This window comes from Drosophila bipectinata, chromosome 3R (assembly GCF_030179905.1).
Source record: "Drosophila bipectinata strain 14024-0381.07 chromosome 3R, DbipHiC1v2, whole genome shotgun sequence".
In the NCBI taxonomy this organism is placed as follows: domain Eukaryota; kingdom Metazoa; phylum Arthropoda; class Insecta; order Diptera; family Drosophilidae; genus Drosophila; species Drosophila bipectinata.
Genome location: NC_091739.1, coordinates 16827617 through 16849952, shown reverse-complemented (window position 1 = coordinate 16849952; position 22336 = coordinate 16827617). Strand labels below are relative to the sequence as shown.

The following is a 22336-nucleotide window of genomic DNA, read 5'->3' as shown; positions in this document are numbered from 1 at the left end:
TGTGTGGGGGGTTGCCGTATGTGGACAGCTTGGGTTGACCAAACTGACGTACTAACTATATGGCGAGCATGGTCGTGGGCAGGTCGAGGGACTCCCCTGGCGACGGGGGACAGGTGAGAGCACATTTACATGACACGGCGAAAGTGAAACGCGGCCCGAGGCTGTGATTAGATGCAGGTTCCTGCTCCCAATGGCAGACATACGGCGACAGGCAACATCAGCAACATTTGACATGTGTTTGATTGGAGGAGCCAAAGGCAGGATCGGGGTACTGACCGCTTTTCAAAACCTCCAGCGGCAAAGCAAAGGGGAAAATACAAGGATATTGAAACACAAGATAGGGATACTCTATAATTTTTCATAAATTAAATAATAATATTATTTTTCCTATCAGTATTTCAAAGACTTCTTTCTATCTTTTAAACTTTATATAATTTTTATATTTTTCTTAAAATAAGAGTATTTGAAATTTAAATCTTAAAGTCTGCAATTTTAACAGTGGGAGTCGTTAAATGTCTAACTGGCGGGCACAAATTAATGCTCATAGTTGAGGTGCCGCCGCAGTCAGGAAGGTGGAAGTTCCAAGTCAAGTAGCACGGGCTCCATCCATGCTGCTCCTCCATCCTGCCTCCCCCTTGTGGAGCATTTGAGCGATGAGCCGACAAGGCGTGCCCGACAGCAGCCAAAAGACCAGCATTTCCACTGATGATGTTGCTCATGCTGCCTGATGCTCTGATGCTGCAGATGCTGGTGGCAATGATGATGGCGGCAGTCGCTCAATCAGCTCAAACATCTGTAGCTTGCAGCAAAACGTAGCACGAGTGACAGGAAGGCGGTCGAAAGCGGCATTTTCAAGTTGTCCTTATAATTTGCATAGACAAAGGTGGGCTGCTCTAGGGTCCTTTTCTCCCATTTATTAAAGCTATATTACCCACCCACTTTCTAAACTTATTCTCCCCAATTCTGAGCTGAAATCTTCTTTCCGGCTAACTCATCAGATTCGATCAGTTTCATTTGCTTTTCGGAAAACCAACTGAGGCATGAAAATGCATAGCGTTGCATTGTAATTTATAGCAATTTCCTTCTTGCTGTGACTGCAGTTTTTCGTATTTTGGTGTGTGATATGGAAATTTTACGACCCTACTGCCATCATCGCCAACCCAAGCCAAGCTAAGGAGGAAAATTTATTAATTTATGCCACACTCTAGTTTATATTCCATTTCTTGTTTTAGTTGTACACTCGCATTTTGTGGTTGGAGTTTCTGGCCTATGTTGATGTTTTTGTATGATTTTACGCTACATTTGGTCGTGCCGAGCAGAACAATTTATTAGGCCTTCGATGTGGTTGAGTTCGCCGAGGTTGAGTTCCCTGTGAATTAATTTAATGGCAGAGGGGAACTCAATGCCTACACCCTCCCCCGTTCGCATGTCATCTAATTGCTTTTGGTTTCTTTACTTGGAACTTGCTCTTGTTTAGTTACCACTAGTTGGGACACGCCCCACGCCTCCGATTAAAAATACACAAGAGAAAAAAACTAGGAGGTTTTTATAGAGTTTGGATAGAGTTAAAAAGACAGCAACCAACTTCATATTACAAAATTTCTTATAAACTATTATTTATATATTTATACCCTTGCAGAGGGTATTATAATTTTGTCCAAAAGTGTGCAACGCAGTGAAGGAGACATCTCCGACCCTATAAAGTATATATATTCTTGATCAGGATCACCTCCTGAGTTGATATGAGCATGTCCGTCTGTCCGTCTGTCCGTCTGTCCGTCTGTCCGTCTGTCTGTCTGTCTGTTTCTACGCGAACTAGTCTCTCAGTTTTAAAGCTATCGACTTGAAACTTTGCACACACCCTTCTTTCCTTTGCACGCAGTATATAAGTCGGAACGACCGGGATCGGCCGACTATATCCTATAGCTGCCATATAACTGATTGATCGGAAATGGTATAACTTTGGTGTTTTTAGAGTTAGAGAGTTCAAATTTGACACGAGAGCTATTTTTAGCAAAACATTACGACATGCCAAATTTCATAAGGATCGGACGACTATATCCTATAGCTGCCATATAACTGAACGATCGGAAATGACCCAACTTTCGTGTTTTTGAAGATAGAAAGCTGGAATTTAATACAGATTCTATTTTTGGTCAGTTGACCCAACCTACCAAATTTCATTAGGATCGGCCGACTATATCCCATAGCTGCCATATAACTGAACGATCGGAAATGGTATTTGGTAGAAATATCAACTTTCGTATTTTTGAAGATAGAAGTTTGGGACTCTTTTTAGATTTTGTATTGTAATAAATTGGATTATATTTTCCTATTTCCATAAGGATCGGCCAACTATATCCGATGTTTGCGATATATATCCGGTTTTAACTGCAAGGGTATATAAACTTCGGCTCCGCCCGAAGTTAGCTTTCCTTTCTTGTTTTTAAATATTTTTTCTCTGTGCATTTGCTTTTGTAGGCGTCAGTTTCCTGCTGCACGCAACGCACACAACTGCACTCATTTCCATGTTGGGCGTCTTGTAATTTTCATGATTTCTGTTTTTCATCTCTTGTTGCAGGTTTTTCTTTTTTTTTTTTTGAGACTGTTACATATCTTGTTATTAGCGCTCTAATGAACCTCTTTAAAGCTGCCAATCATCAGCGCAGGAGGGTGTAGTGGCACATTCGTATATATGACGGCTAGTTAACACATAGAGTATGCAGCTTTGAAGTTTTCTCAGCATCAAGTTCACATAATCGGTTTCCATCTGATATGCATCCAGTCTGCGTGTTTTGATGATGAGAGGCGTGAAAAGCTGTTGTTTCTTCGGGCTGCCCCACCACCTCCCACCTTTTCTTCATCACTCATTGGTCATTGATGCTCGGAAAGGGCGTGGGTAAATGGTTTATTGAGGAAGCCCTTCAACCTCAAGCACAAAGGTATCTTTAAGCTTTATAAAAACTCATCTCTCATAGATTAACCCTGAACCTCTTATCACATGCAGTCGGTTGGCTTTCAGAGATTAAGTTAATCTTTGAATGCAAGTCCGAATTGAATGCATTAATCAGTCGGTAAATCGGTGATGAATAACCACATTGTTATTTAATCAGTCTACATAAATTCCCAAGTTAATAAAATTCTCTTTACTGTGTCCCAGAGCTGCAATAAAAGTTGATCCACTAGTGTCGTCTCCCGCAGACGCATAATAAATAACAATAATTGTGCGAAATGAAATTATCAATTGCAGACAGACGTCATAAATAAATAATGAGTCCAAGTTCCGTCTGTGCGAACCAAAAATATATCAGACAAGATCCAGCGAGAAATTGCATTTTCCCACAGGATTAATACGAGAGGCTGGAGGTGGGGGCCGTATGGGGTGGAAAATTGCATGCAATAATTGCACAGCGAGTGGTTTTGTGGCCAAACAAGCGGGGGGAACTTTCGCATTTCCGTTGCAGTATTCTCCAAAACCAGCAGCACGTGCAAGAAAAATATTTACACAGGCATCGATGTTTCCTGTCGCTCCCTTTTCCACCAACAAACTCAATCCCTATTTTTAGAAATTCGATGGGAAATGAGTGTGCCCAGTGAACTAGTTATTTCTTTCTCTATAAATCACATAAAATTAATTCAATGCCCTATAAGGTTGTCCCTTGCTGTACAACAAACGCTCTATGACGTAAATGCGTTACAAGCCACACCAACGCACTCGGTCTGAAAATTTGTGTTGCCAGCCACGCCTCGGCAACAAAAGTTGCTCTAATTTGGCATTGTATTGCATTTTGTATTGAGCTCACTACGATTGTCTGTGTCTCTGAACTAATGGCTTCCAATCAACGATGTTTGTTCAATGATTTTGCAGTAGCTGCGACAGGTGCCACAAGCGTCAGAGAGCGGGGGCAGAGCAGAGGCCTGGGGCAGTAGTAGATATATTATCAGAGGTTAAACATTCATTTACGCCCCCAAATAAAATCATGCCAATGGCTAAAAGCTATAAAAGATTTATTTAACATCAAATAAACAAGATTTAATTAAAATAAACCAATAAAATTAAAACAATTGTATCTCAACATCCACTTAAATTAATATTTCAAAGTTTGTAGTGATTCTGGAAGTGGTAGGAGGAAAGTGGAAGCAAGACCCCCAAAAATGTCAAGTTCATGGCTTATTAATATACATAAAACCGCAATAAATTTGCATAAACTAAGACCAAAAATAGCCATTCAAAATCTCATATAATTTAATCAAGAGCAGTCACTTTCGCAAGAGTGATCCTCGCATTATAGTGTCTGTATATGTGTACTCTGTGACGCCAGCCTGGATCTTGATTAATATAGATCAAATCAAAGCAGAACAACCAGAACATGACGAAGAGCCAGAACAAGTCTACTGTGGCGTCTGCTTCTGACGGCCAGCTGCTTCAATTAAGAAATTTCATTAAAAGCAAAAAAAACCGATGCCCAGGCCTCGTCCAGAAAGAAAGAGAGAGTGCCAGCATGAAGAAGTAGAGGAGTCTTCGGAGAAAGACGAGAGACGGTCCGGTCGGGAGGCCTGAGATCCCCTGAACTTGGAATGGACGTCGATGATTGAGATAAACAACGCAGGTCCAGGAGAACTCTCGATTCGCCGGAAGCTGCTTGCACTCACACATAAAAATCACCGAGTCGCCCCAAGCCCCCTCGATAACGTGTTTATGAGATGATATAGGAAACTGGAAAAAATTAACAGACTTGCTAAGTTTTACAACTTTTGATATAAGAAAACTTCTCAAGTTTTTTTTTTACTGTATAGTTTTTGCTAGTCATAATTTAAAATAAAAATCCTTACTTTTATAGCTAGCATATTAGTTTTTGAAGAGAATTTATAGCCATAGCTGTTGAGTCGACGCCTCCCTAGAATAATGATAAATGTGCTTAGATCCTTAGTTCCGATTAACATCTCACAACTAGTTAGTGCAGCCCAACGACGATTCAACTTTGTTTCTCAACTTAATGGTGATTGATAATCATATAAAAAATCCATTTTAAACTGATTTATGTAACCTGCAAATTGGCTTAAACTGAGGGGAGATGTGGAGTTATTGAAATTGGTAGACGCATCTGGAGTAGAGGAACCAATCTTCTGGGCGAGCACATTAATCACGTTTTTCTTTTCACTTGAAAATTATACGATTATTGTTTCTAGAGGATGATCAGATATCTTTACTTCCTATATGATCTTTTGAAGCTCTACATCTTTAAATTGAAATGTCACTTCTGGAAGTTCTAACCAGCTGACGATATCAACAATAAATTAATCTTCCAATTTAAAAAACCGCTATGAAAAATTGCATTAATTTGAATATGAATCGATTTATAGATTGCTTATTTCATCTCTAAACTTCAGTTTGTATAAATCTGGTTTGTTTCACCTTTCTGGTATATAAGATTCAAGTTTATTTTCACAGCATTTTTTATTTGGTTTCTCGAGACCATTTCAACATCATAACGCCATAAACTGTATGTGCTAGATTTGCAAAAAAATCGCCAAAAATTTTTAGCTTGTTTATTTATAAAAGAGCTGCCGCCGTTTGGGACAGCCTTCACGGGAAGTTCAACAGCAAAATTGTCTGGAAATTTGCCATGGAGTTTATTTGAAGTTCTTGAGGAATCTGCCCACTACAACTATAAAGTTTGTATTACCATTTCCGCCTGGGGCCTGAGGCGGCATAAAATGCTGTCACTCAAACCGCAAGCTGACCACACAGAAAGAAAAAACCCCAAGAGTAGTGGGGGAAAGACAGCCGGTCAATGGCACACTCCTCTCTGGTGTCGCTGTCAATTAAAGTTGAACTCCAGCTGACCTTCTGTTGTTGACCCAACGAAACCTCATCACAGAACAAATAAAATCCAAAATATAGAAAATCATGTTCATTTTCCTCTTTTTATTTTTTGATTTGATTAAAGGCAAATAAATATCCGATAACCATATCACATTACTGCGAGATGGAACTGGTTCCCTTTCCACTTATAAGAAATTTTATGGGTTGCTTCTTTAATGGAGTGTTTAATGGTTTATTGAAAGCATTTTTTTTATATACTCTATATTGCTTTATAAAAGGGAGTGCACTCTGTAATTGATTGAATTTCATGGCTGAGGTTCAAGCAGTTTTTTGCAGAAAAAATATTCATAATTTTTCAATGTCAGATTTTGGATTTTATTTAATTGAATTATTAAGCGAGTAGAAGTTTGGGCGTTCAGTTCAGCCTTGAAATTAATGGTTTATTCAAATTAATTGGATTTATGTATGTGGTTTACGGTAGCTACCAAGCGTAGCGAATTTCGTTTCGACTTGTTGACATTGTTGGAACCCCCTACCTATCCACAGCTTCAATTTCCCCCCATTTAGTTGTCATCATCATTATTACCGGGGTACTGCCACACAAAGGCCACTAGACCTAGCTATACAAAAAAAACAAAAACAGTACTACTTTTTGTGCAATTGAAAAAAAAAAGAAAGTTTCGCGAAATTAGACTCTGTTTTGGTCAGAAAATTGCTGAAATGGCAAAACAAAAGCAGCAAGGCAACAATGCATTGCGGTCATTGTTTCTGTGAGATTCATTTTAAACGGTCTCCAAATGGCACAAAAAATCAGCAAATAATAGTCCGATGAGTGGGGGAAAGTGCTCGTAATTTAAAAATAATTGCGTTTAGCAAAGAACTTGAAAAAAGGTCATTGAAATAATCTTAAACAATCAATTAATAAGCAATTGAATAGGTTATTCAATTTTTCTTGTCTCGATTACCAGAGGCCAAGAAAACTCCATTAGTCGATGGCTATTTACACCGCTGGGATCAACGAAGCGTTAAATCAAACATTTGCCAAGTCAGACATCTCGATCAAACTAATTAATCAAAATGTTCAACCAGACAATAAAAAGACAACAACAAGAAACGAAAATGAAGATCGCAAATGAACAGAAACGATAGAGTTCAATAAAGTGGAGATCAATGGCCCACCAAGATTGAAAGTTCAATATCGGAGAAGAGAACGACGCTAACTGGGTTGGGCCCAAAACCAATAGAGCGACAAGGAACCCAGATCGATCTTGTTGATGCATTTCCTAATGGCCTAAACATAGGTGGGGGTAAATCGAGCCATGAATGAAACTAGCCAAGGTATTTGTAAATTAAAGCTAATGACTTGAACAAAATACAAATGGTAAACTAAAGAAAGGGAAACGAGCGGACAATCCTCCAGAGTATAAAGATGATTCTACATTCAACTCTGTGGGGGTTTCTGCTGGTTCATCCAGCATTTCTTCTCAGCGGGTCAAAATGCAGTAAACTCAGCGGTACGGATGTTATGATTCTACAGATTTTTTACAGTGAAGGTATTATACTTTATTGAGAAATCCGTAAATCCCAACACCTCTCTAATAGCTCATAAAAAAAACTCAATCCTATAGATTTTTATTATTTAATCCTTTTGCAAAAAAAACTATCTTGTAAAAAACAAAACTCCTATTGCGAGAGATCACTGTACTATTATCCATTGGGAACAGAAACTGGCAACTGGGAGATACAGTTAAAGCCGCTTTCAGCTGCAACTGCAACGACAAACTGCAACTTCCACCGGTAGACGCCAGCAGTCTGGAGTCGATGGAGCGATGCCCGTTTTTGGAGAATGGCTTTACAGCCCAATGAGTCACTGTTTTTTACGTTTTTTTTTTGTTAACGTTATTCCCGCTGTTCTTTGTAATCAGAACGAGCGTGGAAACGTAGGGAATTGGTAAAAGAGAGCCAAACAAGTTACCTGCCGTCTGGCAGGAGGATCGTTGGCTGATTGCGTGACAGTTGTGTGGGTAAGAGGCTTAGCAGCTTGTCTCAGGCTTAACCGATCCAGGGCATGGAAAACCCTATACCATGGACCATAACTTGTGATCAGCTACCGAAATGAATAATGATTTAATAGGGCAGACGGAATGGAAATTAAATTGTAATCTAGGGAATTGCAATTAATTGTTGGGCAGTCAATGTGGGAGCAGCCACAGGCCACCCAGAAGGTTTAGGTCGATTTAAGCTGGGTAAAAAGAGGTACTTCCCTTTGGGAAAGCTAACCTATTAGCTGGAAATCGTCACATCCTGAACCACAAAATAATACCAAAATATCCATCCTCCTTCAACGTAGAAACTGGAAAATCAGAAAGAAAGAGGCGAAAACATGTTCAAAACCCCAAGACCTACTTCAACCGGGAAAAAAGAGATGGATAGATCAGAAGCCTCTGAAGAAGTGGGACAAAAGTAGAAAACAAAGACCCTCACCGGATCGGTTGCAAAGAAAACAGGATGCGCATGCGCAGTAGAAACGGAACGAAATGGAACGAAACTAAAGGTGAACATCATCATGATCATACTCAAAAAAATAAAGAAAGAAAAAAATAAATAAATAAAAGAAAAAGCGAAATCAAAGAAATCAACAAATAAAACATAAAAGGAAACGATTCTCGGGGGCAGTGCAAACAGACACAAAAGATGAAGCAGAACACGATAAGGTTGCCCATAAAGGAAATACTAGGTATAGGGGAAGAAGGGATCTCGAGTACAAGGAGGGTGGAGCAGCTAAAGAGAGTCCACCGAAAGGAGGGGACAAATAGGAATGGCAAACGATAAACGTCATCGGCCAGATTATGCTGCATAAATTATCAAATGCAGAAAGGCACTGCCAAAAGGGAGCGCCGCATAAAAGTGGAAGAGAGATGCGGCGAGATAGAGGGAGCCAGCACTTGGGCGCTGTAAATAATTGTAATTTACGTGGAGAAGGGAACCCACTACACCCTAGAATTAACTTGTGGGGCACTACAATAGTTCCAAACTTTATCAATCAAAAAGGTCTTACAAAAAATTACAAACAAATTCAGAATATAGAATCATATTTGTAATATCTTTTTTAAGATTTTTCAAAAAGAATATTATTTGATTACCCTCAGGTGTTTATGCTGTCTACCTGAGCCGCCGCGGCAAAGGTAAAGAGAACCTGACGAAGAGGTAGAAGGGAGGAAAACGGAGGCAGCGCAAGAGTAAAGCCAGAACAGCACGTACAAGAAATTAGCAAACACAGAAACAGGCTAAGAAACGAGAAAAAGAGCTCCGAAGGGGCTGAAAAAGTCGTAAAGAAGAAAAGCGAAACGTCTACGAAACGGATTATGATGTTCCCCAACATGATCATGATAATGATGAATGGATTGGGGAAATAGGAGAAAAGGACAAGTAGATAGGGCGGCCAGTAAACCGCCGGCGGGGGCAGCTGGACAAATGGAGTTACTACACATGGAGATGAACATGGACCACGCGTAATTCGTTCTCTTTCCCTCTTACTCTCCGACTCTGTCCCTTTCTTATTACTATATGTAATCGTGGCCAGAATCGTAAAAACGTGATCGAGGGCTCAAAGTGTACCATACGTTTTTCACAGGTTTTTTTTATTATTATTTTTATTTTTATTTTAGTGTTCCTGTTTTTCTTGTACTTTGTTCTTAATACTGCCCTACAAAGGAGGTCTTATGATTCATAGATGAAGTTCCGTTTTTAAAAGAAATAAGAGAAATGTTAGATACTCTCTTTTAAATCATATATCTTATTATCAACCCCATTTTGGATTGGTTATCCTCAAAAATATCATATTTAGTATCTTTTATTATAACTAAGATCGTCCTCCAAATAATATAAAATGGTGATAATATTAATTATGTTAATATCCTATATTGTACCTCCTTATAAAGAGTATTACCATATATCAGTGGCGCCTTGAAAATGTTACTTTCTTGAGGAACCTTTTTTGTATCTGTATCTTTTTAGTGCCTATTTACGTCTTTGTTTTTGTACTCTTGGATTGAGTTTTTTTTTGTATCCCTTGTTTTGGGGATCTTGTATCTTAATGTATGATTATTTTGTTTTCTACTCCCTGCGGCCGACAACTTTTTCATTAGAGCGGAATAAAACAAGCCAAATCAAAGAAAAACAATCGCTCCTCACTGTTGTTTTTGTTATTTTAGCTGCTTTCAGCTTGTAATCTCAATTTTCGGTTCTAGAACTTCAGCCTATACCGCCTATACCTCCACCGCCTTCACCTCCTCCCACTTTTCCTGTCTTGTGTCTATCGTTGGGGTAATTTACAAGTCTGGGCAGCAGAATTTACATGCAGACACTGACACGATGTTTTTGTAGTTTTTTTTTCTTCAAGTTTCAGTTGGCTTTTGGATGGGCTTGGCTACAACTGTTGAAGTTGTGGGTCAATGAATCAGCGCGTGGATGCCGCAACAGCTGTGCGAACTTTTGAGGAAATGCCAGATGGAGTGAAATGGGAGTGGATATAGCAAAAGTATTCAAGGTATGATCTCAGGTAGTTTCGTTTTGATAAATTAAATTTTTTATAATGGAATCTGGGAGGTGTTCTATTGAAGAGATTAATAAATGGGTAGAGATACATATATGATAGCTCATTAAAGATGTTTTGATAAAGAGCTTCAATAAAATGTCGTATTTCAATTGGAATTTAAAAGATATATCGTCAGCGATAGTGTCAGTAATCTATGCAATTCTTTAAGAATTTTACAGTAAATATTATGATAATACTACTCTCATTGTAACACCCAAAAGTATTTTCTAGATCTTCCTAAAACCCTTCACACCCCATGTGTATTTTTTCATGACATTTCTTGATGAAATACAATCAACATTTTCTTTTTTTTTTATCAGTTGGAAAAAGAATAAAAGGTCTTGGGATTAATAATCTTGTTGATTGTTGGTTAAGTACTTTCCCCTCTTTTATTTGAACTGAGAAACCCTAAGTCTGATAAGATACTTTTCATGGAAATACTGTTTTATGTTTGAGGCACAAGAACGTTTCTAAAGAGCATCTGTCGGTAAAGTCATATGGCACCTGCCACCTCATAAAAAGAATTTGCATAAATACTAAGTTTCCATAATCAGCACAATAATCTCAAATAATGTCAATTATTATTAACGCGCCACTGTAAATGGCCGTCAGCCCGCCCACTCGCACACCTTCTTGAGGCAACACTCCCACACAGAAATGGGCAAAAATTAAAAGAAACCTGCAGACTGTTACAGTGATCCCCCAAGAGTGTGAATATTAAAGGCAAAATATTTTAGCCACAATTTTAAGCCAGGAATCACTGTTAACCAAAACCAATTAGCCAAGATGAGAAATTCAAGAACCGATCGCGAACAATTACGTGAATAATTTACAGCTGAGATACATATGAGCTACTAAAGCTGCCAACGCTTTGGGGATCAGGTAGATCTTACGGAACCGGTTAAGAATGAGAGGGTGTATTCGAGGAGCAAGGCAAGGGCGAGGGCGCGGGCGAGGGGCACTTACCGCTTTTAAGACGATCGTTAATTAGATCCTCGATCAGCTGCGGACACTCGCACTCGATGGCGTAGCAAAACTGCTTGAACTTCTCGAAGCCACTCTTGGCGATGATTTCGATCAAGTTGGAGCACTGGAGCCGCAGGATTTCGGCGTCACTGAGTCCTGAGCAGCCGCCGCCGCTGCCGCCAGAGGGCGTTAGGGGGCGGCTGTCGCTGTGCGCGTCCCCATTGACGCTGGCGCAGCGCGAGGAGCCGCTGCCACCGCTACCGCTGCCCCCGCTGGCGGAGCTGCCGCTGCTGGCCACAGCACTGAGCTTCCGCTTGGTCAGGGTCGGAGCGGTACCAGGTGGATCTGAGGCAGCTGTCGTGGAGGGCGTGGGCGTGGCTGCGTTATAGGGCTTCAGCAGGAGATCCTCTTCCGACTGGCTTAACACCGAGTTTTTCACAAGCACCGCCAGAAGATCGGTGCTGCCCAGGTCCAGCATGATCCGCTCCTGGTGGCGAGACAGCAGGGATCGCACCTCTTCCTCTTCTTCGCGCGTCATTTTGCTTTTCGTTTACAGTTGTTTGCCGATTTTTTGGATGCTATTGCTTTATTTATTGCACTCTTTGGCTACAAACACACACACACTTTGAATGCCCAGACCCAGAGGCATCTTGAATTTATTTACTTGTTTAGCTGATTTTTCGACCTGTTAATATTGGATTTCATTTCAATGTAATTAGCTTGCACTTTTAATTTTTGCTTGTATTAGCACACTTTAGTTGTAAGTTATTAAACTTTAAATTGATTTTATTTTATTAGGTAGTTAGAAAACGCGCCATTTATTTCTGAACTGCGGACTCCGTTCGATACACCGGTCGCCTTCGTGGTTGAAATTCGAAAAAAAAGACTTTTCTGTTGTTGATACTTTTAGAGAGCCTTTGCTGCTGCCACTGCTTCTGCCTCTGCTGGCGTTGCACAGTGGGCATAACAGTCAAAAACATGCTTAAAATAGACAATCGCTCAAGAAATGAACAAAGCAATATTTATAATTCAACAGAAACAGGAATTAATATTTTTTAAATATTATATTATTTAATAACAGCCATTGTCTTAATTTTTTTATTTAAAAATTAGCTGATTCTATAAAATACTAACCTTAAAAATGTTGTATTTTAAATTTATTGTATTTATTATGATAGTTTTTCAAAACAAAATTAAGAAAAATATTATTTTCTAAAGAAATCTTACAGGAATGGATTGCCTTACACCTATAGATACAAAGATACTTAGATACGTCGATACCACCATGCATTGGCAGCGCTGTAAATAAAAGAGAGAGTCTGCTGACGTCGGCAGCGTTTTCTCAGTCACTCTCTCAGACGGCTTTGTTGTTTTACGTCAACAGAGACCATTGAAAGCCGGCTTTGAACTGTTTTGGAGAGCCGTTCGCTCAGTTTGAGCCATCTCAGCGAAATTGTGAGAAAAACTGGTCCGTGAGAGCAGAGAGAGCCAATTGCATTTGCAAAACAAATTCAAACGCAATGCAGTTGTTTTTACATTGCGTTTTTACAAATGCATTTTCTTTGAGTTTGTTGTTTAAATAATTTTTTGTTTCAGATGCGTTCTAAATGTTTTTATAAATAATTTTATTTTACAAAAACAAAAGAACATTTATGTTTATATTAATTTGTATTAAAAAATTGCATCTTTTGTTATTTCAGCTAAACATTATTTTTTTAAGCCAAGTAGCTTCTGTTTACCATGTCGAGTGGCTTATAATGAGGACTTCTAGAGCTGCAAAAACCGGAATCGGAAGCAGGCTTACGGTGTACAACACCTAGCCTTGATTAATTGCCAACGGGCCACACACTCAGACACATGGCTGACCGTTTATCTCGGGTGCTTTGCCGATTTACAGACTGTTGGCCAGATTGCCACCAGTCATTACAAAGGAGTCGGCATAAACTGAAAAAAATGCATTACAAAAAGATACATGCCAATATAGGGCCATATAAAATGGACAAAAAATTTTAAAAATGTTTTGTGTTAGGATTTTGATGCAGAATGGTGGAGAATCGATCTAGAAATCGTTTAAGGTACTCCGCTTGAGAATCGGATGGAAATTGGGGAAGATATAGCTATCACTGTGGGCCCTATAGGGGAAAACCCCATTTTTAAGGCATCCCATCACGAAAAATGGACAAAAAATCTCAAAAATATTTTGTCTTAGGATTTCGATGCAGAATGGTGGAGAATCGATCTAGAAATCGTTTAAGGTACTCCGCTTGAGAATCGGATGGAAATTGGGGAAGATATAGCCATCACTATGGGCCCTATAGGGGAAAAATCCATTTTTAAGGCATCCCATCACGAAAAATGGACAAAAAATTTAAAAATATTTTGTTTTAGGATTTTGATGCAGAATGGTGGCGAATCGATCTAGAAATCGTTTAAGGTATTCCGCTTGAGAATCGGATGGAAATTGGGGAAGATATAGCCATCACTGTGGGCCCTATAGGGGAAAACCCCAATTTTAAGGCATATCATCACGAAAAATGGACAAAAAATCTAAAAAATATTTTGTTTTAGGATTTTGATGCAGAATAGTGGAGAATCGATCTAGAAATCGTTTAAGGTACTCCGCTTGAGGATCGGATTAAAATTGGGGAAGATATAGCCATCACTATGGGCCCTATAGGGGAAAAATCCATTTTTAAGGCATCCCATCACGAAAAATGGACAAAAAATTTAAAAATATTTTGTTTTAGGATTTTGATGCAGAATGGTGGCGAATTGATCTAGAAATCGTTTAAGGTATTCCGCTTGAGAATCGGATGGAAATTGGGGAAGATATAGCCATCACTGTGGGCCCTATAGGGGAAAACCCCAATTTTAAGGCATATCATCACGAAAAATGGACAAAAAATCTAAAAAATATTTTGTTTTAGGATTTTGATGCAGAATAGTGGAGAATCGATCTAGAAATCGTTTAAGGTACTCCGCTTGAGGATCGGATTAAAATTGGGGAAGATATAGCCATCACTATGGGCCCTATAGGGGAAAAATCCATTTTTAAGGCATCCCATCACGAAAAATGGACAAAAAATCTAAAAAATATTTTGTCTCTGGATTTTGATGCAGAATGGTGGAGAATCGATCTAGAAATCGTTTAAGGTACTGCGCTTGAGAATCGGATGAAAATTGGGAAAGATATAGCCATCACTGTGGGCCCTATATGGGAAAACCCCATTTTTAAGGTATCCCATCGCGAAAAATGGACAAAAAATCTAAAAAATATTTTGTCTTAGGATTTCGAGCAGTCCTTTCTTGTTTTTTTTCTCTCAGTACTCTTTCCCATTGATACACAGAAGTGAACTAATTACGTTTGTTTGAATTGCGGCGCCCTGATTAAGGCACTTTTGCTGGCCCGGCCATCGATGAGGGCCCGGAATAATAATAACAGATGTTGAGCCAGACCCTGGAAACGGATAAGGATAATTATGGGGAATTATAGATCAGACGTCATGATGTAAACTGGTTCGACAATCTTTGAATTCTAGTTCAACATTCCTGGCATGTTTCGCATATCAACGGATTAACAGGTGTCTCCGCCCCCAAATGGGGCAATTTCAAAACTATTTGCATAACATTTATGCCATAAATTGAGTATAATAATTTGCATCGGTCCCCTCCTTGATTATACCGCCCTCTAAAAAAAAAAGAACTGACTTCTGGTAAGCGAAATAAACTTAAATGACAACAAGTTGTGCGGCTTTCATAATTTTATGCAGAAATGCAGTCGAACTCAATGAAAAGTATAGCTCATAATTCTAGGCGGTAAATTGCTCTTTTGCAATTCCAAATCTACTCCCACTCCATTACAAAAGTTGTCAATCAAATGCGGAAAAGTTTTTATATTTACAAATGGGGTTCATTCAGAATAAAAATAGAGACTGACGAGTGTTCACTGTTCAACCCAGATTTTCACTTCACTGGCGAATACTGTTAAGGTGGGGGCTCTGGGTATTTTAAAAATATTTTTGCGAGTGTTTGTGAAAAGGCTTGAATGCAAATTACTATTATTACCGGACAATTGCTCTGGGATGCGAGTGCTTTGAAAATATTTGCCACTCAGCCCTAAAGGGAGAGTTGAATGGCACCAGAAATCTGGCTGATTCACCCCAATCTAGGCTTTTCGGATTACACATTCAAGGCAACGGGGGAAGATCCATCAATAGTATTATAGTAATACATGTTCTTACTTAATGTTTCGATTTAGTATTGCTTGTCACGTCTCTACAGCCTCCTTTGCAATTAACGGAGTAAGGGGAAAGTACAGAAAAGCTTGATTAAAATGAACTTAATCATAAAATTGAATATAAAAGTTTAAGATATTTAGTTTCCACTGTACTACGGTCAAATTGAGAGACTCAAAGCTCCTTTCCGAGTGTCTGCTGCCCTTCCGGGGTGTAGAAATCAAGTTCAACTGGAGTCGGGGCCTTGAGCCATCCATCAAATGGTGAGTAACCCTCCGGCAAATTTCTTAGCTTCCCCAGATCCAAGTTCCAGGTGCACTTGCTCGATAATCATCTTGGGGAATTGTTTTGACCAAACTCCATTTGCCGATTAGCAGACCAGCCGACGACCCACCGCACGTGGTGACTCTCGTCGGTCCTGTTTGAGTTATTGTGGAATCTTTATTATTTCGTAATTACTTATCGACCATTGCTGGCAAACTGGCATGCTGTTTTCTAATCTGGACCAAGAGAAAGGCCATAAAAATGACTGTCCAGCTGAATCGCAGTGAAAACTGGCAGTGAATATGGCTCTCAGATGCTTCTGCAGGTGGTAATTCAATTTAATTCTTTTAGTGCCTTGGTAACCTGATTTATATGCGGATTTAATAATTCTAATTGGGAGAGTAGTAGTCATAAACTGAAAAGCAACTGAAAACTGTTTCATTTTTTGCGCTAATCTAATATAGCCATGGTACGAGTTTTAGTGTAATCTATAATCTAATTTAATAAGAGATTGACACAAAAATTAATAGTTTCCTAAAAATTATAATTATAATATAAACACCTATCGAACAAGGAAATAAATCCGGCTGCTACTATATCAGTGCGATATTTATTTTGTTTTTTTTTTTTATTTATTTTTGAAATGCAGATAAGAGTGCAATCTTAGTACAAGGATTCAAAAGTATATCGAATGTCATGGTGAAACCGCACTCGATAGAAAGCATAAGTTTGTGAAGCTAAGGATGCCATCGATGTGCTTCATAATGCCATTGCTTAAATCCCAAAAACAAACTTTACCTTTAGCTTTTAGATTATTGAAAATGTGATTAAAAATTGTAATCTCTATTTTCAAAAATACCCATTTTAACCATAATATAATCCAATTTCATAGAAATATAATAATCGGAAAGAAGGGCCTAAATTTTCTAACAATCAGCAGTTTAGAAAAACTATTTATTTCCGTAAAAACTTCTTAGAAATGTCTCTACGTATTTTTCACTGAAATTTGAACAAATTTAGACTGAATGTTTTAATCAAAACAATTTTAATCTTTATCAATAAATATATATATATTTTACATGCATTACTGATAATGAGGTAACTACAGTCCCGCAAGTAATGATACACTTTAAATGATAGTTCCAAGCTTACACAGCATTTAATGTTAACTAGTTTATTTTATTTGGGTAAGTTACAAATTTTTAATTTGAAAGAGGTTCCTTGGAATAAAGTATGCTCTTTGCAATAATTTTCCTATTTAAAAGTAGAGGATTATTTTTTAATTAGAGAAACTTGTGCTAAAGTATTATTTTTTTCGCAACTTCCTATTTTTGTAACACTGTAATAATACATTTTTTATTGATTGAGATTGATAGTGAAAATTTCCACCCGCCTTCCAGGAACTCTTATCAAAGTGTATAGCCTAGGATTTAAATATTCGAATTATAGTTTTGAAAACAGTAGCAATTTTTTCCTCTTCAGAGAAGCATCGTTTTATTAATTTTTGTTGTGCATTAATAGTGATTGATTCAAAATGAAAAGAAATCCTTCTTTTGCCTTTTTGGCAATGGGATTTGCATTTTGTGCCTTTTGTCCGTTTTTGGCAACATGCAAGGAAGAGGAAGTCTCAGATTTGAAAAAAGGCATTGAAAGTTTATCGAAAATCATGGCGAGATACCAATCCGAATTCGACAATAGGGCGAACTTTATGAAGCTGCAGCTCGCCGTTGATGAGATTGACCGTGCCATGATGGGCTACCAGGGAAAGGCAAAAAACAGCCTGCCTATGATGCGCACTTTGAACTATAACGCCCGAACAATCTACCAGAGCTGTGTGGCTCCTGTCTTCGAGTGGTGCATCTCCACCAACCGCACCTTTGACCTCTTCATCCCCTCCATTCGCGACAGCAATCTATCCTCACAGGACAAGGATTTAATCTGGAACCTGACAGTGACTGCCTTGAACTCGGGGCTCGAAAAAACTACACAATCTTTGTCTATGCTCTCTACTGTCCAATACAAAACCGCTGAGCTCAAGAATCTGTTTCGCTCCATGTTGCATGACGTCGCCGATGATTTCGGTCCAAGTGGCTTCTATGGCAGGGAAAAGGCGGAACTGGAGCAGCAGATCATGGATGCGCAGACAGGGCGGAAGGTAGCTGTGTCAGCTTTCGTTGGTTTTATGTATGGGATGCTCGGTTCCCTTGTTTTTGGACCGATTGGCAAAGGATTGCGATTAAAAGACGGCTTTGTGGTTTATGGGATCGTGGAAAAAAACGATTGGGATCGGAAGACATTGTATAAGGAGCGTTTAGAGATTATTGACGAATTATTCAAGTTACTGACCAAAAAAATTGAGATGGCCACCGAAATAGTGAAAGAAATCGATAGTGTCCTGGAGGAGGACAAAACCAATCTACATAAGCTACGCGGAGTGATTGAAGGAGCCAATACTGTAACAAAATGTATTTGTAAATTCTATTCTTAACTTAATGTTTTTATTTTTGTATTTTAGAACAAAGCGTTGTTGTTGAGCGATGCGGTGTTTCTACGAGTCACCTTCGTTGAGGATATCCAAAAACTGATGAATGAGTGCACCAACTACGTTAAGTGGCATGGATCTGATGCTCCATTTTATAATACGTTCAAGTCCAGCTTGCGTCACGAAGCTTTTACATACTGCGAAGACCAACGATTAAATGTGAAAAATATGTCTTCCGGGTCCAGCTCGCAAAATGCCACAGATATTCCGAAAATAATAAGCTTAATCGATCAAATGGATTGTGATCCCTACATTCCTCCTGTTAAGAAGTGCAATTAGCAAAGATTTTATTTAAGTCCCGCTTGTTTTGGAGAAAAATGATTTCTAATGATTTTTTGTAACTTTTTTACTTAATTGTTCAAGTTTATAAATTTTTCAAAGTTATCAAAGATTATTTGTAAAATTCCCAAGAAGATTAATAGAACAAAGAATTGTACGGATCATAACTCTATCAAAGCTTTATCATAACAGAAGTAGATCTAACCCCTCCTCATTTATACTTATATGAGAAATTATGATGAAAATTTAAATAAAACTTTTTTAAACTGAAAAACCTACATCTTATGAGCTTTTCAAGAACGTGGCTTTTAAGTATATTTTTTAGAAAGGAAATTATTATGATTATGCGTATAGAAATGGGCATATCAGCTCATAAGGGACACCAATTGGAAACAGTTATTCCTTCTGCTCCATGTCCCCCACTTTCCAATATCGAAAATGTCTCCAAATTCGAAGAACGGGAGGATGGGCCAAATGGAAAATGAGATGGGGAGCCCTCACTTCTGTCAGAGCGATGGCCGCAGTCACAAGTGAATTACCTAGAGAGCCGACAACTACCACCAATACCAAAAGCGATCGCCTGAGGGCAGTGAAAAAACGTGTGACCACGTGTTTGCAGCAGTGGTGCCAGAAGCTCCAGCAGCCCGCCTCCTTTCGCAAGAGTTCCTCCAGCCGCTTCTACAGGATCTTCGTGAAGGCCGATTACACGGCAATTGGCGATAAATTCAAATCCGTTCGCCAATTCCACAAGATCTTCAAGGCGGGAAGGAAAAAAAGAGAAGAACCGGCGGAGTCGGTCGATGAGCGCCAGCAGTTGCAGTTTGTGGCGAGACTCTTCTCCTCCACATTGATTTCCACGGAGGAGATTTACGGTAACGGAAAAACCAGCTACAGCAGCCGGAAAAGTCAGAGTTACAACAGCAACAGCATGACCATTATTGAGAGCAACTATATAGCCGTAAGGGAGGAGAATCCCGATATAGACGCAGAGGTGCGCGCCATTTTGCTATCTCATGCCCAGAATGGCATTACGATATCGAGCATCAAGAGTGAGTTTCCCCCAAACCCATAAGGGATTTTTCTTTTTCTTAAATAAAAATAGGGGATATAGAATATAATTAATTTAAAAAGGTTTTATAATAAGAATGTGTGTTTTTCTAAGGTGAATATCGGAAACAAACGGGCAATACCTTCCCGCTGCACGACAATGTCACCGACTTCCTGCTCACCATTCCATATGTCACCGCCGAATGCAGTGAGACCGGCAAGAGGATTTTCAACATGAAGCCCAACAAGGATAATCGTCATCTGTACGATATGGTCCTAAATCAAAAGCCGCGCAACGACTGCAGCAGCGGTCCGCCCTCCTCCGTGGAGTACAATAGGCCGGTGGGGCAGCGTGGACCGCCCCGTCACTGGCGGTATCAGTACAAGCGCCGGGCCCAATCCCCGCTGGAAAACACAAACCAGATCAAACAACTGAACACCGAACAGAATGGTATGGAGAAGCTCCAGGACAATGTCCAAATCAGAGCGATTACGACCAATTCGGCTACCCTGCAGAAACTGGCCAAAGCTGCAGGGGAGTCGAATTGGTGCTACCAGGATAATTGGAATCATCTGTAAGTATTACATAGTTAAGAACTTAATTAGTGGAGTTTCTAGGATTGTTATCTATTGATAATGTAATGTATTGTAGCAACAATTTCTACCAACAAAACAACGTGAATGGACCACAAAATCCAGTGCCACCCAACATTTACATCGATACTCCGGATCAGCACACACAGGTGACAGATCCAGAGCTACTTCATTGCCAGAACCGAAATCCCAGCCAGAACCAAAACTACCACCAGGATATATATAATAACCATAACAGAGATATGCTTGAATTTAAGAGACCTCGTGACTTAACACCCACTCCCACCACCACCAGTGGCACCCAAAATGACTCGATGATGACTATCAGCTCCGATTTTGATGCCTTTCTGCTTGATTTTCCGCTCATGGGCGATGACTTCTTCCTATATCTGGCCCGCATGGAGCTTAACTGTCGGTTCAAGCGATACGAGCGGGTCCTGCAGTCAGGACTTTGTGTCTCCGGACAGACAATTATTGGCGCCAGAAACAGGTTTAGGAAAGTTTACTTACCGGAGAATACCCAGATCATAGTCAACATCGGATCGGTGGATATAATGCGGGGCAAGCCCCTCGTCCAGATCGAACATGATTTTCGATTGCTAATCAAGGAGATACACAGCCGGAGATGCATCCCGATCTTAACAAATCTGGCACCTCTGGCCAACTACTGTCACGATAAGGTCCTGTGCGATAAGATCTCCAAATTTAATAAGTTTGTACGCAACGAGGCAAGAAGTCATCTGAAGTTCATTGATATTAATTCTTGTCTCATAAACGAGAAGAAAAATGTCCTATTTGATTGTTTTCAAAGGTAAGATGTATTTTTTTGCGTTTTTGAATTTATTTAACCCATTGATTGCAGTGCACCACGTACCGTCACTGGTTCCAAGGAACCCTATCTCTTTTGGAACAAAATAGGACGGCAACGTGTCCTCCAAACAATCGAATCCTGCCTGGAGTATTGACCAGAACTTTTGACTGGGCTGGCACCGGTCCATCTATGAAGATGATTTTTACCAAATTTTACGCTGACGGCACTCTGCTTTTAATGGAATTCGCTTAACTTTTAATATGTTATATGTCTATGTGTCAATGTCCCTGTCTATTTTTATGTTCAATTGTATTCGTGCGCTTGTGAGAGTCCCCCTAATTGTTTATACATGTTTTGTGTTTTTTGTTAGTTTTTAACTTTATGTGGTTTTCGCAGCCTGGTATTCATTTCGTAATATTTAGAGCTTTCGCCCATTTCTTGCATCTATCCCAAAAACTGTGTGAAAATTCGACTTACGAAGTGATATAAGGATGCTAAAAACTTTCTCTACACTCTAAAAATTATTCCATCACATTTTTCATTTCAATTTACTGTTTCTATTGGATTGCAAAATGGAATTTAACTGCAAATCATTGCAAATGTTATAATCTGTTTTTTGTTCTCCATTTTTTTTCTGTTTTTTTGGGCCAAAATGCTGCATGCTCATGTATAGGAATCTGATGCCGCCTTGCCACAAGAGTGGGTGGGATGGAGGGTTATATACATTTGAGTCATGCCGCATTTTGGTCGCGATGAAAATGCATTTGCTTCCCTTGAAGCATTCGCTTGCACAAAATCAACGCCGCGGCTGATTTATTATTGATGTGCCAAGCAATTTCAAGTGAAACATTTGTGAGATTTTCGTGTTCCGGTTTCCGTTAGAGTTTTTCCCATTTCTTGTAAAAAAGTTTATAAAATGCTTATACTTTGCTGTAAACATGCCATCGGAAGTGCGCGCTTTATACTTCTGTTTGCTGCAAAGTATACAAACTAACTCATTTCTTTTCAAATTAATCTAAAGTGCTATCTAATATTTATAAACTAGTTTAATGTCTTGTATGTATGTTTTTTGTATGTATCGGAAGTGATCACGTTTTTTTTTGTCCTCATAACAAGCTGCAATGTAAAACTCAAAAAAAAAAATGAAAAATAAAACAAAAGGGAAAATTTAAAT

General features: G+C 39.1%; 3 protein-coding genes across 8 annotated transcripts in view; 2 read left to right on the top strand and 1 right to left on the bottom strand.

Moving 5' to 3' along the window:
• The window catches only part of pyd (zonula occludens-like protein polychaetoid), a 79405-nt gene extending 67143 nt beyond the window's left edge, over positions 1–12262 (bottom strand). For all 6 annotated transcript variants that reach the window (XM_017248912.3, XM_017248913.3, XM_017248919.3 and 3 more), the window contains exon 1: positions 11391–12262. In XM_017248912.3, the coding sequence (XP_017104401.2) occupies positions 11391–11928 (538 nt within the window). In that variant the 5' untranslated portion in view covers positions 11929–12262. The remainder of the gene's footprint in view (positions 1–11390) is intronic.
• A 5084-nt stretch (positions 12263–17346) lies between these two features.
• LOC138926738 (uncharacterized) lies at positions 17347–18984 on the top strand. Its single transcript, XM_070281887.1, has 2 exons — positions 17347–18344; positions 18405–18984. The coding sequence occupies exons 1-2, from the start codon at positions 17424–17426 to the stop codon at positions 18708–18710; spliced, it is 1227 nt and encodes a 408-aa protein (XP_070137988.1). The 5' UTR covers positions 17347–17423; the 3' UTR covers positions 18711–18984.
• A 221-nt stretch (positions 18985–19205) lies between these two features.
• osk (oskar) lies at positions 19206–22335 on the top strand. The gene is made up of 4 exons (XM_017249274.3): positions 19206–19759; positions 19873–20332; positions 20410–21162; positions 21214–22335. Exons 1-4 carry the CDS (start codon positions 19225–19227, stop codon positions 21314–21316), a joined length of 1851 nt encoding a protein of 616 aa, XP_017104763.2. The 5' UTR covers positions 19206–19224; the 3' UTR covers positions 21317–22335.
• Position 22336: the final 1 nt, after the last annotated feature.